A 13,593-nucleotide genomic window follows, 5' to 3' on the forward strand; every position below is an offset into this window, starting at 1 on the left:
GGGTTGGGCTTTTTTGCTTTATTTTTTCCATTTAAAGTGCAAATAATAGGGGCACCTGGGTGGCTTAGTCGGTTAAGCATCCGACCTTCGCTTAGGTCATGATCTCGCGGTTCGTGGGCTCGAGCCCCGCGTCGGGCTCTGTGCTGACTGCCAGCTCAGAGCCTGGAACCTATTTCAGAGTCTGTGACTCCCTCTCTCTCTGACCCTCCCCGCTCACGCTGTCTCTCTCTCTCCTAGAAATAAAATAAAAAATAAAAAAATTTTTAAAAAGTGCAAATAATAGAAAAAAATGAAAAAAGATATTGAGATACCTTTTACCTCAAAAGAGGCAGTTTTTTCTTACTGGTCAATCTCATTCAGAGAATACTATGGCTCTGTGAATATGGACAAATTGCAAACCAATTTCTCTCCCCTGACTATGAACAACTGTATAACTCAAGACTTTTTTGAGGGGGGGATTCACCCTACTATTTGAGCATCATTGCATTCAGTAATTAGCTAGTGACTTTCTTGGAAATGACCAATGTTGGAGTTGGTCTGGGTTCAGGTGTCAGCTAAGCCATCTTCTATCTCTGACAACTTTCTAGCTGTTAGAGATAGTATGCCTCATTCTAAGCCTGTTTCTTCATTTGCAAAACATTACCTAAGCTGTTGGAGCCTTTGGGGATAACAAGTGAGATTGTTCAGTGCAATTCTATCATCTGTGTTAAGGATGGAAAGAATCCTCTACTTTAAGCCATCATATTATCTCAATAATATCCAGCTGACCAGCTCTGAGTTTGTACTGCTAAGACTTAGAAAACATGGATTAAAAAGAGAAAAACCAGTATGTAGGACTTCTCTTGGACATGGCTTTGCCTTTGGAGTGAGGTCTATACTGAGACCTAGGATTCTAAGTTTTGGAGCAAGGTCCTTTGGGCACTGCAGAGAACTCACTGGGCACAGCAGGGTCTTTTTAATTTTAGAGGGAAGCAGTGACCTCTGTTGGATACGGAGCAAGCTATTAGCTTGAGGCTATTCAGTTTCATGATATTCCTACGGTTCCCTTTGTGGGTGTCCTATCCCTGCAAAGGCTGGGTTTTTGGTGATTGCTGTGATAAAAAGCGAGTACCTCCTGAAAATCATCATGGAAACAAGAAATGGAGGTAGTGATGTCCAGTCGGATTCCAGGGTTTGGGAAGTTGTGCAGGGCCCAGCTGACACTAAGTTCACAGGATGTAAATCGTTACTCAGTTGTATGGCCCTAACTACTTACTAAATGGAAACTGAGGTGTTTCCTTTGTCTCCTGGAGACACTGAAAGAAATACTAAAACACCAAGAGCACTGTGAACTGAGCGCGTTTGGAAGGCTCTGTGTTAGGCCTTTGCTGCTGCGTTTCCCCCAGATTGTGATGGTCGTAATAGTATGTGCCTTGCACCTTGATCTGAGTGTTTCCCCGAAAGGTTGTCAGTTTTTTATTATTTATTAAAAATGTTTTTTTTATATTTATTGAGAGCAAGCGTGATTTGGGAAGGGACAGAGAGAGAGACACACAGAATCCAAAGCAGGCTCCAGGCTCTAAGCTGTCAGCACAAAGCCTGAGGCGGGGCTCGAACCCATGGACTGTGAGAGCATGACCTGAGCCAAAGTTGGATGCTCAACTGACTGAGTCACCCAGGTGCCCCTATTTTTATAAATACTTACAAAATAACTTACTGCGTATCAGGCAGCATTCTGAGGTTTTACAAATGCCAAAACTCACCAAATTACAGCATTTAGGATTATTTAAAAAAAATTTACCACCTTAACCATTTTTAAGTGTATAGTCTGGTAGCGCTAAGTACATTCACACAGCCGTCAACACCGTCTATCTCCAGAACCTTTTCACCTTCCCAAACTGAAACTCTGTCCCCCATCAAACAGCAGCTCCTCGTTTCCCTTCCCCCACCCCCAGCTCCTGGCAGCCACCATGCTGCTTTCTGTCTCTGCAGGGTTGACTCTTCTAAGAACCTCACGTGAGTGTAATCCTACAGTATTGCCCTTTTGTGACTGGCTTATTTCACTTAGCATGATGTCCTTAAGTTTACCCACGGTGTATTGTATGTCAGAATTTCCTTTTTAAGGCCAAGTAGTATTCCACTTTATGGACGTACCACAATTTGTCCGTTCATCCATTGATGGGCTCTTGGGTAGTTTCTACTCTTTGGCTCCTGTGGTAATGCAGCTGTGAACATGTGTGCATGCCACAGCATTTTAAAGCTGTGGAATCAGAGGCACAAAGATTTTAACTTAAGCCCAAAGGAAGCTGTGGAATTGGGGTTTAAACCTTGGTGATGGGTCTCCAGATTTCATGTTCTAGATACTCTTAGGAGACTGGAACACATGGGCTCTTTGAGTAGAAAACACAGATTCTCTACACCTAAAAAGTGGCTTCAGAGATTATGTAGTAAAGCTGAAGGAATGTACGCTCGCCAGGATGTAACCCTAGGGAGCCTTTGGCGTGTGAGGGCAACGAGCACACAGTGTGGTTGGGAATCCTCTGCATGTCAGCAGAGGAGTAAATAAATTAGTCGTGGTCTATAACCTCTAAAACGGAGTGGCTCTAGAGTACATGGGTCGGTATAGCTAAATCTCCCTGTTGAACAGTATACTGTTGAGGAGAAAAACTTTGGAGGAGGGGATGTATATGGTAGGATACTGTTGATACCAAATTTCATTATACATGAAACACTATAGGGATATGCAAATGTGTGGTAAAACTGTTCAATGCTTAAGTTTAAACAAACACCAAGTATAGGACATGGGTCACCTATAGGGAGCAGAGAAGGAAGGGAAATGTCCTGGGAGGAACACAGAGGACTTCATCTTTATTTGTAGTGTATGTGATGCTTTTTTTCTTTGTAGTTTAAAGCTTTATTTCTTTTTATGTTTGTTTATTTTGAGAGAGAGAAATTGAGAGCAGGGGAGAGGGGCACAGAGAGAGAATCCCAAGCAGGCTCTGCATGGTCAGCAGAGAGCCCGACGCGGGGTTCACACTCATGAACTGTGAGATCATGGCCGGAGCTGAAATCAAGAGTCGGACACTCATCCAACCGGGCCATCCAGGCGCCCCAAAAGCTTTGTTTCTTATAGTGGGTGGTAGGTGCTGGTATCTGTTATTTTTTTGATGACTTTTGATATGTCTGAAATGCTTTTTAGGTTTTAAAGGGCCAATGGACATGTACGTGCTTATGCATACGTGTGAACTCTGTTTTTCATGCAGTCAGCTGAGCATGTTGCAAGAAATTTCTCTGAGGAGCTGCGTGGTGAATGGTGCTGGCGACAAAGGAGCAATTGCCAAAGCGTGTCCTCGTATCCTTTTCACCGAGTGTCTGACACTGGGCGTGGCCCTCCCTATGTCCATCGTCCCCAGCTTCCTTCCTAAGGGCATCTGCGTTTCACTGGGGGGCAGTCGCTGCCCAGCGGAGCCACTCACCTTCCCAGGCCCCTTTGCCAGCAGGTGAGGCTGTGTGCCCGTCCCAGCCAAGGAAACGCCAAGCAGCAGTCTCTGGACAGGGCTCCTTCTGGGGCCCAGACCTGGCCTGCATCTGCCTCCTGCCCAGAGCCTTTGCCCTGCTCCCTGCCTTGAGCGAGGACGGGACGCCCAGGGCCCGGCAGCTGTCCCGTGTGAAGATGACCGTCCAGCATGGCCTGGGCAAGCTGAGGAGGAGCGGGGGTGCCTGACCGCATCACAGGGCCCCTGTGCTGGCCGTGCTGGACCGCCGCCTGGTGAGCGAGCAAACTCCTCTCTCCGGTTTCGGGCAGCTGCCTGCGGCTGTCACAGTTCCTCCAAACGGGCTTTCCCGGAGTTTGTAATCTCTTCTACCCTCTCCTGGAAGAGGTGTGCGTGTGTGTGTGTGCCGTACATTGCTCTCATGCCCACAACTAAAAATATGGGAGATTAAGTTAAAAAACAGAAAAACAATGGGCGCCTGGGTGGCTCAGTCGGTTGAGCGTCCGACTTCGGCTCAGGTCATGATCCCACGGTTTGTGGGTTCGAGCCCTGCGTTGGGCTCTGTGCTGACAGCTCAGAGCCTGGAGCCTGCTTCGGATTCTGTGTCTCCCTCTCTCTCTGCCCCTCCCCCGCTCGCATGCACAAGCTCACTCTCTCAAAAATAAATATTAAAAAAAAAACTCCCACTGGCAAATGAGATACATTTTCTCTAACTTAAAATACTTTTATTTTTTATTTATTTTTGAGAGAAAGAACATGTGAGTGGGGGAGGGGAGGAGAGGGAGAGGGGTCAGAGGAGAGTCTTAATCCAGCTCCGTGCTGACATGGGGCTCAATCCCAAGACCCTGGGATCATTACCTGAGCTGAAATCAAGAGTGAAATCAAGATGCTCAACTGAGCTGCCCAGGTGCCCCCACTTTCTCTAACTTTATGTATGTCTGTATTTTTATTATAGTTTATTGTCAAGTTGGTTTCCATATAACACCCGGTGCTCATCAACCACTTTCTATAACTTAAAAAGGTTGTCTCACAATTTTTGAAGTCTGCCCAGTCTCCACGTAATAATTTATGCCAAAGATAGCTGTTTGTGACCCATGTTATCTCTGCGGGAGGAGTCGGCAGATGAGCAGCTCTCCTTAGCCAGCTATTTCTAACTACGCCTACAGTGCGTCCTTTGTGGGGACAGAAATTAGAGCAGAGCTCCCAGCCAGCGTGTCTGGATGTCCACTCCCTCAGCCTGCGGGTCTGTCGGGACTTGGTCACCTTGCCAGCGAGCAGTCCCTCGCATCCGCTCCCGTGAGCCGAACCAACGTGGTCCCTTCTCCGTGGTTATGGTAACCAAGGCAGAGGGTGTAGTTTGGTAAGGATGCAACGGCAGCTTCTGGAGCATTCTGTGATCTGCCTGGCCAGCTCCCCAATCTTTGAGAAGATTGGAATTGGGTGGCACAAGACTTATTTTCAGTGTATCAGAAACGACCTGGCCAGTAGGTAGGTTTGGGAATGTCGGCCATTGGGTCGCTCAGAGTTGTCAGCAGTGGCCAGAGAGGCAGCGTCTTGCTGCTTTATGTGGAGATGCATCCTCTGAGACCGGAAGAGATGAGGTTTTGTGAGATAATCAAGTTCCGGCTGATATTTGCAGATGTGGTGATGGATGTCTTGCAGTTCCTGATTGAATTCCAGCCTAAAGTGGAAGTTTTGCCTGTGTGTCTAATCCAGTCATCCTTTTTGGGTGGCCCCCTCCGAGGTCCCTCCCTGAGCCCGGGATGACAGGCCGCGGGAGTGCCTCGGCCCTGAGCTTGCCGGGCTGGGAAGCGCCTCTCCCGCTCCGCCAGCGGGCTCTGCACGGGGCACAGGGTGAGTGTGCACGAGGGGCAGTGTGTGAAACTGTAAGATTGTTTGGAGTTGATTTCAGAATGCAGATGTCCGTGTGCTCTGGGCACACTAGCAGGTATATTTATGATCCTGACCTACACGGTGAGGGAAGGATACTGGACTCCCCATTTCTAACCAACCCCAACGGCCCCCAGTCAGCAGCGTCATGGAAATGAAAGGTGGTTGGAGCTTGACCATGAGGCGTGAAAGCACCCAGCTCAGCGATCGCAGGAGGGTCCCGACCTCCCCAGTAGTACCCATTTCAGAGACCAACCAAGATTTGTAGTAGCCTACAGGGCCCTTTGTGATGTGGCCTGGCCCTTGCAGCCCATGTGACCGCATTTCCAGCATCCCACACCCCCTCTGCCGGAGGAACAGTGGAGCTCGCTGTCCTTGTCATAGGCCACACGCGTTCTAACCACAGGGCCTTTGCTTGTATCATTCTCTTTGCCAGGAGGCTCTTCTCCAAGATGGCATTTCATCATTCCCTGAGCTGCTGTGCTTAAGTGGGCTTGCACCGAGAAGATGGTCTTCCACAACCAGTGTATATGGAGTACCCACACATGCCTTGCCTCTGCCCTGAGCCTGTCTCTGTACCTGGCTCACTCGTGCTTAACGCTGTCTCCTGCAGTGAGACTGTTGTGCTCGCTGCTATACTGCTGGCCCCCACACTTGTGGAATAGATGTATTCATCTAATAATTTCCCAGCGTAACAGAGTAGCATGCAAGACTCTTCCTTTAGCTGGTCCTGTCCTGCTCCGACCTTCTCTTCCGTTTCTCTGCCCCCAAGGCTCTGCTAAGCCGTGCCCTTCTGGGTGGCATGGCACTCCCCTCTAGCATTCAGCTCGGTGCTTTTTTCTTTCTGTCCTACTAGTTTATTGTAGGACAAATCTTATTGTAGGACTTCTTCCTGAAGTCCCAAATCTTCTTTAGCGCTGTAGAACATTTCTCCATGCTAAGCCCTGTCTGTCCTGGAGATGCCGCTCATGATCTGGGGGTTCCCGCAGTGCAGGGCAGAATGGTGCACCATGGCTGTCAGCAGTGCCAAGGACAAGGCCTTCTAGGTACACCTTAGGTGCTTAATAAATCAGTCACTATCATTGTTCTTTTTTCTCTTTTGCTGGATAGCCTTAGAATGGTTTAGCATTGGTTATAACATTTGGTTCTTCATTACATGACTGTAGATGTTTGTCTCAAGTTTGCAATATACGATGGCAAACTTTCATTTCTAAATAAAGAGTTGGTGATTAAAAAAAATTTTAATGTTTATTTTTGAGAGAGAGACCGAGTACGAACTAGGGAAGGGCAGAGAGAGGGGGAGACACAGAATCGAAAGCAGGCTCCAGGCTCTGAGCTGTCAGCACAGAGCCCGATGTGGGGCTCAGACTCACAAACTGGGAGATCATGACCTGAACCGAAGTCAGACGCTTAGCCAACTGAGCCACCGGGGCTCCCTTTTTAAAAATATATATATGTTAATGTTTATCTATTTTTGAGAGAGAGAGAGCAAGCGAGCTGGGATGGGGCAGAAAGAAGGGGAGACACAGAATCCAAAGCAGTCCCCAGGTTCTGAGCTGTCAGCACAGAGCCTGATGTGGGGCTTGAACTCACAAACTGTGAGATCATGACCTGAGCCAAAGTTGGATGTTTAACCAACCGAGCCACGTAGGCACCCCTTTCAAAAAAAAAAAAAAAAGATACACACACACATTGTTTATTTAGTTTTAAGAGAGAGAGAGACAGTGTGAGCTGGGGAGGGACAAAGAGAGAGGGAGACACAGAATCTGAAGCAAGAGTTGGGTGATTTAAAAAGGTAAAAGCAGGGCACCTGCATGGCTTAGTCAGTTGAACAAATGCTCCTGATTTCAGGTTAGGTCATAATCCCAGGGTTGTGGGATTGAGCCCCATGTCAGGCTCAGTGATGAGCATGGAGCCTGCTAAAATTCTTTTTCTGTCTAAAATTAAAAAAAAAGTTTTAAAGGTAAACGTAGTATGTGCTCATGAAAAAGTTTCAAGCAGACTAGAAGGGTATGAAGTGTTAAAAAAAAAAAAAAAAAAGATCTATGCTCCAGAATTAAGAGGTAACTATTGTTATGTCTTGTATAAATCTTTCTATATTACTCTTTCTTAACATGTGCTTTGAGATATCAGAAAGGTAGATTTGTCAAGAAACCTGTTGTCCTCATGGGATGAAGTCCTAGATATTGCTGATCAGCTCAAACACCTGGAATTTCTCAATCTCAGGTATGAACTCTTGGATGTCCATTTGTCACCTGATCTCTCCCCTTTCCTCATGATATCATTGTGGGAAGGAAGGGGGAGACAACTTACTGGAATTGAAGCCTAACTTAGTCTCACTTTTTATTTAACTTATTCTTTAATATTCTTTGGTTATCGTAGTTTTTCATTTTTTCAAATGGTCACATGAGGTGACTCACCAATAGGGGTGTGTTTTACTTTTAATCTCTACACCCAACGTGGGGCTCGAACTCACAATCCTGAAATCAAGAGTCACACACTTTATTGACTGATCCAGCCAGGCATCCCTTTTTTGGGGTGGGGGATGGAATGTGTTTTCACTTTTGATTGGCTGGGGGTGGGTTGACCTGGTGAGCAAGGAGATCTTCATATTTTTTGTGAACCTAACCAGGAAGGTTGGGCCATCTGGAGGAGTTGGTCTGTAACTGAGGAGTAGGAGAGGTGCTATGAGCAGTGCTTGTTTGGGGCACCTTGGCTGACTCAGTCAGTGGGACGTGCAACTCCTGATCTTGGGGTCAGAAGTGCGAACCCCACGCTGGGTGTAGAGATTACTTAATAAAATCTTTAAAAAAAAAAGTGCTTGTCCATTCTGAAGCTTCTAGCATTTAATTGCTTTCAGAATGAATAATTTCATTGGACCACTGTTTCGTTCAGTTCTGATCAGGATTTTCCGTCAATCTACGTGTTTCCCTAAGGCCACGGTTTTCCAGGCCTTTTCAAATTCTTGCTTAGTTTCAATCTCTGAACCTAATTTTCCAAGGGCTTAGCCAGGCATCCCCTTTCATACTCGAGCCAGCTTTACATATACAAGTGGGTTGTACCTGGTTCAGGCAGATTCGATTATAGCAGGTAATCAGGCCGAAATGAATTGTGCTTCAAATAGAGCAAAGGGTGTAAGTTGACCTGCTGCGTCCCCTCTTCTGGAAATAATAGCTAATAATAATAATAAATGTTTTAATGGTATCTTCTTTCAAAAAGACTGTCAGGGGGTGCCTGGGTGGCTCAGTTGGTTAAGCGTCCAACTTCACTCAGGTCATAATCTCATGGTTCATAAGTTTGAGCCCCACGTCAGGCTCTGTGCTGACAGCTCAGAGCCTGAAGCCTGCCTCAAATTGTGTCTCCCTCACTCTCTGCCCTTTCACTGCTCGTGCTATCTGTCTTTCAAAAATACAATAAACATTAAAGACTTTTATTTTTTAACAAAATAAAAGGACTGTCAGGATTGAGTCCTTTCTGAGATGAGGATCATGGGAGAAAATTGAAAGGATGGTGATTTATTGGATCCATCCTAATGGAAAAGAGGGGTTTAGAGACTCTGGAGAAGGAAAATTCTAGCTTTTGTTATAGCGTGTCAGTAGGACTAATAGTCTGGACTCCCTTAGGTTTTAATTAATCCCATTTTTTAATAAAATGTTTATTTTGAGAGAGTATTAACAGGAGGGGGTTGGGGGGGGAGAGAGAATCACAAGTAGGCTCCACACTCAGCAGAGAGCCCGACGTAGGGCTCAATCCTATGAACCGCGAGATCATGACCTGAGCCAAAACCTAGAGTCGGACGCTTAGCCAACTGAGCCACCCAGGCACCCTTAATTTCACTTTAAGGTGGAAACAAATCAAATTCCTCGTATTAAATCCCAAATTGTTGCTTCCTGTGACTTTCACTCAGGCCTACTGGAGAGCAAGCAATCAGCACATTGTGTTTCTCTTTCTACACAGTGAGAATAAACTAAACTTTCCCTCGGATTCACCATCTCTCACCAGAACATTTCCTGCACTGAAGGTTTTAGTCCTTAACCGGACAGGAATAACATGGGCTGAGGTAATCATATTTCTTTGGTGTATTACCCAGAGATAAGAAATTTTAAATTCTTGGCTTAATAGGGAATCGAGGCACAACTGTGGCTTCATTCTAATCATCTTGTCCAAATAATATATATATATATTATCCAAGTAATATATCTATATATTATCGAAATATCTTGAAACTGCCTCACAAAAAGGAATTACAAAATTGTTGTAATGAAGTAGAAGTTTCTGTGTTGGGATCCGTGTTCTCTCTCTCTCGGCTCCTGATTTGTTCAGCTGTCTTTCTAGACGGTTGGCGCTCCGTGGTGCTGTGCAGTTAACACAGGCTGAACTTTGAAAGCCCTCAAGTTAGCTATGGCTTTTAGCTCGCCGTGTTTTCCCGCAAGTGCTCCAGGCGGAGCTGCCCAAAGGGTCTCGCTTCCTCCTCTTGTTGCAGTTTGGCTGCTGCAGGTCCGCTGTTCATCCTATACAGCTGGGTTCGAAGTGGGCTCACGGCTCCTTCGCCTGGCAGCGTTTGGGGTTTATATCTGGCACTACTATTTTCTATCCGAGGTTAACTGACCTCCCACACCCAGAATATTCCTTTTTCGAACTAGTGCAGATGGGGGCATACCCCGGCGAAGTGGTTCATCTATGAAATGCCACTGAGGCACCTTCCTTGGAGATGAGTCGCCTCTGCCTCGTGCACTTGTGTCCTAGGGCTGCTTCCTGGTGAGTGTGTTCAGGTTTAGCACTGGAACAGGAAGGGCACTTGGAGATGCAGGTGCTGGGGACAGTGGTGAAGTGCAAGTGAGGGAACTGAGAAATCACGGTCGTGAAGTACCGTCCGATCAGCGTACTCTGCAAACCCAGGGTGGCGTTGAGCATTGAGGAGAAGGGGTTGACATCAAATCCTTTCCTCTGGTTAAGCAAACTGTCCACGTCTGCAAGTCCACCTCTCAGGAACCTTGCGCAGTTGTGGACGCCCCTGGATGGCACGTTCACGGCTACCTCGGAGGGCTCAGAGTGCCCGATGTATATGCGTCCGTGTCATTAAAACACAGCTTTTAACATGTAAATTGTATCGCCAGTCCCGTAGCACTCCTGGGCCGAATTAGAGCCTGGATGAAATGTCTGTAGGGCACTGTAGGTCTCAAACACTAACTGAACTGACTTGATAGGAAGGGTATAGTAATAAACACCTGGGAAGAAACTACAGGCCCTGACCCATTTCCCTTCTAGGTGCTGCGGTGCGCCCCTGGGTGGCCGGTCCTGGAGGAGCTGTACCTCAGGTCTAACAGTCTCTCCATTTCAGAAAGGTAACAAGGGCCCACGTACACACCTGTCACCATTCAGTTATCCTGAATAAATACATGATCTCCATTACACCCAACACTAATTTTTTTTAATGTTTATTTATTTATTTTGAGAGAGAGAGAGTGGCAGGGGGGGAAGGGGCAGAGAGAGAGAGAGGGAGAGAGAATCCCAAGTGGGCTCCACGCTGTCAGCACAGAGCCAGATGTGGGGCTTGATCCCATGGACTGTGAGATCACAACCTGAGCAGAAATGGAGTCAGACACTTAACCGACTAAGCCACCTGGGCGCCCCCCCAACATGATTTTTTTTTAAGGATTTGCAAATAAGAGTTGGAAAATGCGTGTTACTCACAAATTACAATGTCAGCTAATTTGTTCTAGTTGAGGAAAAGCCCATCTGAGTGAAAGCCTTGAATTAAACATATTTGAAGACAAGAACGTTACTAGCTTCACAAAAATATAGTTAACTTCTGTTTCTAAATGGAGGTTCTGGAGGAAATGCTTTAATCCGGATCAAATCCTGCATCGTAGGTAACACTGTCTGTGGAAGATTGGTGAACCAGAGTCTGTGGAAAAGCTTAGTCTTTTCAAGTAAATTAAACATGTTGTCTCCTCTTTGTTTTGTTGATGTCATTAAATTACCATGAAATGAAACGTGGGCAAATTTACAACACATTCCCAATGAAAGGATTCAAACTAATGAGATTTTACTGTATGGAACAATTTACTATACAGGTGAATGCAGGTGTTTTTAAACTAACCTGTTTATTTGGGGATAATTTGAGGTTCACATACAGTTACAAGAAAGAACACCCAGAGCTCCCCTGGACCCACCACCCACTTTCCCCCACGGGTGCGATACCACAGCCAGGATCTTGAAGCTGGTCCGTCCACAGAGAGGACCTTTCCAGCCCCACAAGGCCCTTCCTGTTGCCCTTTCACAGTCCTGCCCACTCGCCGCCTGCCCCCTTCCCCTCCTTTACACCAAGTGCAAGTAGTTTGAAAGATACCTTTGAAAACAAGTAAGAGATTAAATTCACGTTGAAACACTTTGATTTTCCACACAGGCCGGTGGATGTTCTACAGACAGTCACGTTATTAGACCTTTCCTCGAATCCAGTCATTGATGAAAATCAGCTGTTTCTAATAGCATATCTGCCCAGGTAATTTGCTCCTAAATGCTGTTACAGCCGCGCTTAGGGAGTTTTCAGTGAAGGGATCGTAGGCTGTGTGCGCTTGCTCAGGTGGAACTCGCACACTGAGCAATTCCCTTTGGGAAACTTTTCTCGGAATTTGTGTAGAGCGGGTACTGGCGAGCCACTTACCGCGTAGTCTGTGTTTGTCCCAGGGACCTGGCGGGGGCGGGGGTGGGAGATGGGGGTAATCTGGCCCGGGCGCTAACGTCAGAAGTCTTCATTCATTAAACTTGGGGAAGTCAGACCATGTCTCTTTCGTCTTGGAGACCCATTGGCTCATGGCGCAGCCGCGGGCACCAGGAGCACTTAGGTGACCAGGGAGCCCTCCCAAGGTGGCGCAAGCAGTCCTCTCTGTGTGCCCTCAGCCAGTCTCTGGTTTCTAAGCATTTCACGAGGCACGAAAACCTAGGGTGGGGGAAGAGAATTACAAATCTAGTCTGCTTGACTGCCTATAGCGCTGTATATTGTTCCTTGTAATCAAATTTAACATTTTAAATTTCAGATTAGAACAACTAATCCTTTCTGACGTTGGAATTTCTTCTTTACATTTTCCGGATGCGGGAACTGGTATTTGAGATCATTCACTCCACTCCCCCCGCCCAGTAGCCCAGACTTCAGCTCTCTCTTTCACTTCTGCCATGTAACTTAATTCTCCTTTTTTCCAGGGTGCAAAACATCAATGTTTCCTTCCTTGCAATACCTGGTAGTAAATGACAATCAGATCTCACAAGTAAGAGCCCCTTCACAGTGTGCACACTGCGCCATCACTCACTTCCACTCTCCTGATGGAGTTTGCGGGTTCCTTCTGTTAACGGATATTTTACTTTAAAAATATTCTTTATGAAGTTTTTAGCTTTAATTCCAGTATAGTTAACATGGAGTGTTATATTAGTTTCAGGTGTACAGTACAGAGATTCACCATTTCCATACGGTACCCAGGGCTCAACATGATATGTGTGCTCTCAATCCCCATCACGTGTTTCACGCCCCCCCCCTCCGCCACGCCCCTGGTAACCATCAGTTCTCTACAGTTCTCTGTAGTTCTCTACAGTTAAGTCTTAGTTTGTCTCTCTTTTGTTTTCCTCTGTTCATTTGTTTTATTTCTTAAATCCCACCTGAGTGAAATCACATGGTATTTTTCTTTCTCTGGCTGATTTATTTCACGTAGCATAATACTTTCTTGCTCCGTCCATGTTGTTGCAAATGGCAAGATTTTATTCTTTTTGTTGGTTGAGTAATATTTTTCTAGATATAAAATCTTGACATTTCAACTATATATATATATATATATATATATATATATATCACATCATCTTTATCCAGCCGTCTATTGATGGACACTTGGGCTACTTCCATGATTTGGCTCTTGTCGATAATGCTGCAGTAAACACAGGGGTGCATGTATCCCAAAGCTAGTGTTTATGCATTTTCTGGGTAAAGACCCAGTAATGCAATTACTGGATTGTACAGAGTTCTATTTTTTTAACTTTCCGAGGACCCTCCATACCATTTCTCACAGTGGCCACACCAGGTTGCATTCCCACCAGCAGTGCACAAGGGCTCCTTTTTCTCCCCACCCTCGCCAACACTTGTTGCTGCTTGTGTGTTTGCTTTGAGCCATTCTGACAGGTGTGAGGTGATCTCTCACTGTTGTTTTGATTTGCATTTCCCTGATGATCAGTGATGTTGAGT

General features: G+C 46.1%; 1 protein-coding gene across 6 annotated transcripts in view; it reads left to right on the forward strand.

The window, feature by feature from the left end:
- TBCE (tubulin folding cofactor E) overlaps positions 1-13,593 on the forward strand; it is an 89,548-nt gene that overhangs the window by 65,790 nt on the left and 10,165 nt on the right. For 5 of the 6 annotated variants that reach the window (XR_013332010.1, XM_077751730.1, XM_077751726.1 and 2 more), the window contains exons 5-11: positions 3,243-3,331; positions 7,490-7,589; positions 9,321-9,423; positions 10,632-10,708; positions 11,773-11,868; positions 12,404-12,468; positions 12,567-12,631. Coding sequence is in view for 5 of the 6 variants with exons in the window: in XM_077751730.1 (XP_077607856.1) it covers positions 3,243-3,331; positions 7,490-7,589; positions 9,321-9,423; positions 10,632-10,708; positions 11,773-11,868; positions 12,404-12,468; positions 12,567-12,631 (595 nt within the window). In the remaining variant the exon portion in view is untranslated. Of the gene's footprint in view, positions 1-3,178; positions 3,332-7,489; positions 7,590-9,320; positions 9,424-10,631; positions 10,709-11,772; positions 11,869-12,403; positions 12,469-12,566; positions 12,632-13,593 lie in introns of all 6 variants that reach the window. The other variant, XM_077751731.1, reaches the window with a different exon arrangement.

This window comes from Crocuta crocuta, unplaced genomic scaffold (assembly GCF_008692635.1).
Source record: "Crocuta crocuta isolate KB4526 unplaced genomic scaffold, BGI_CrCroc_1.0 scaffold59-1, whole genome shotgun sequence".
In the NCBI taxonomy this organism is placed as follows: domain Eukaryota; kingdom Metazoa; phylum Chordata; class Mammalia; order Carnivora; family Hyaenidae; genus Crocuta; species Crocuta crocuta.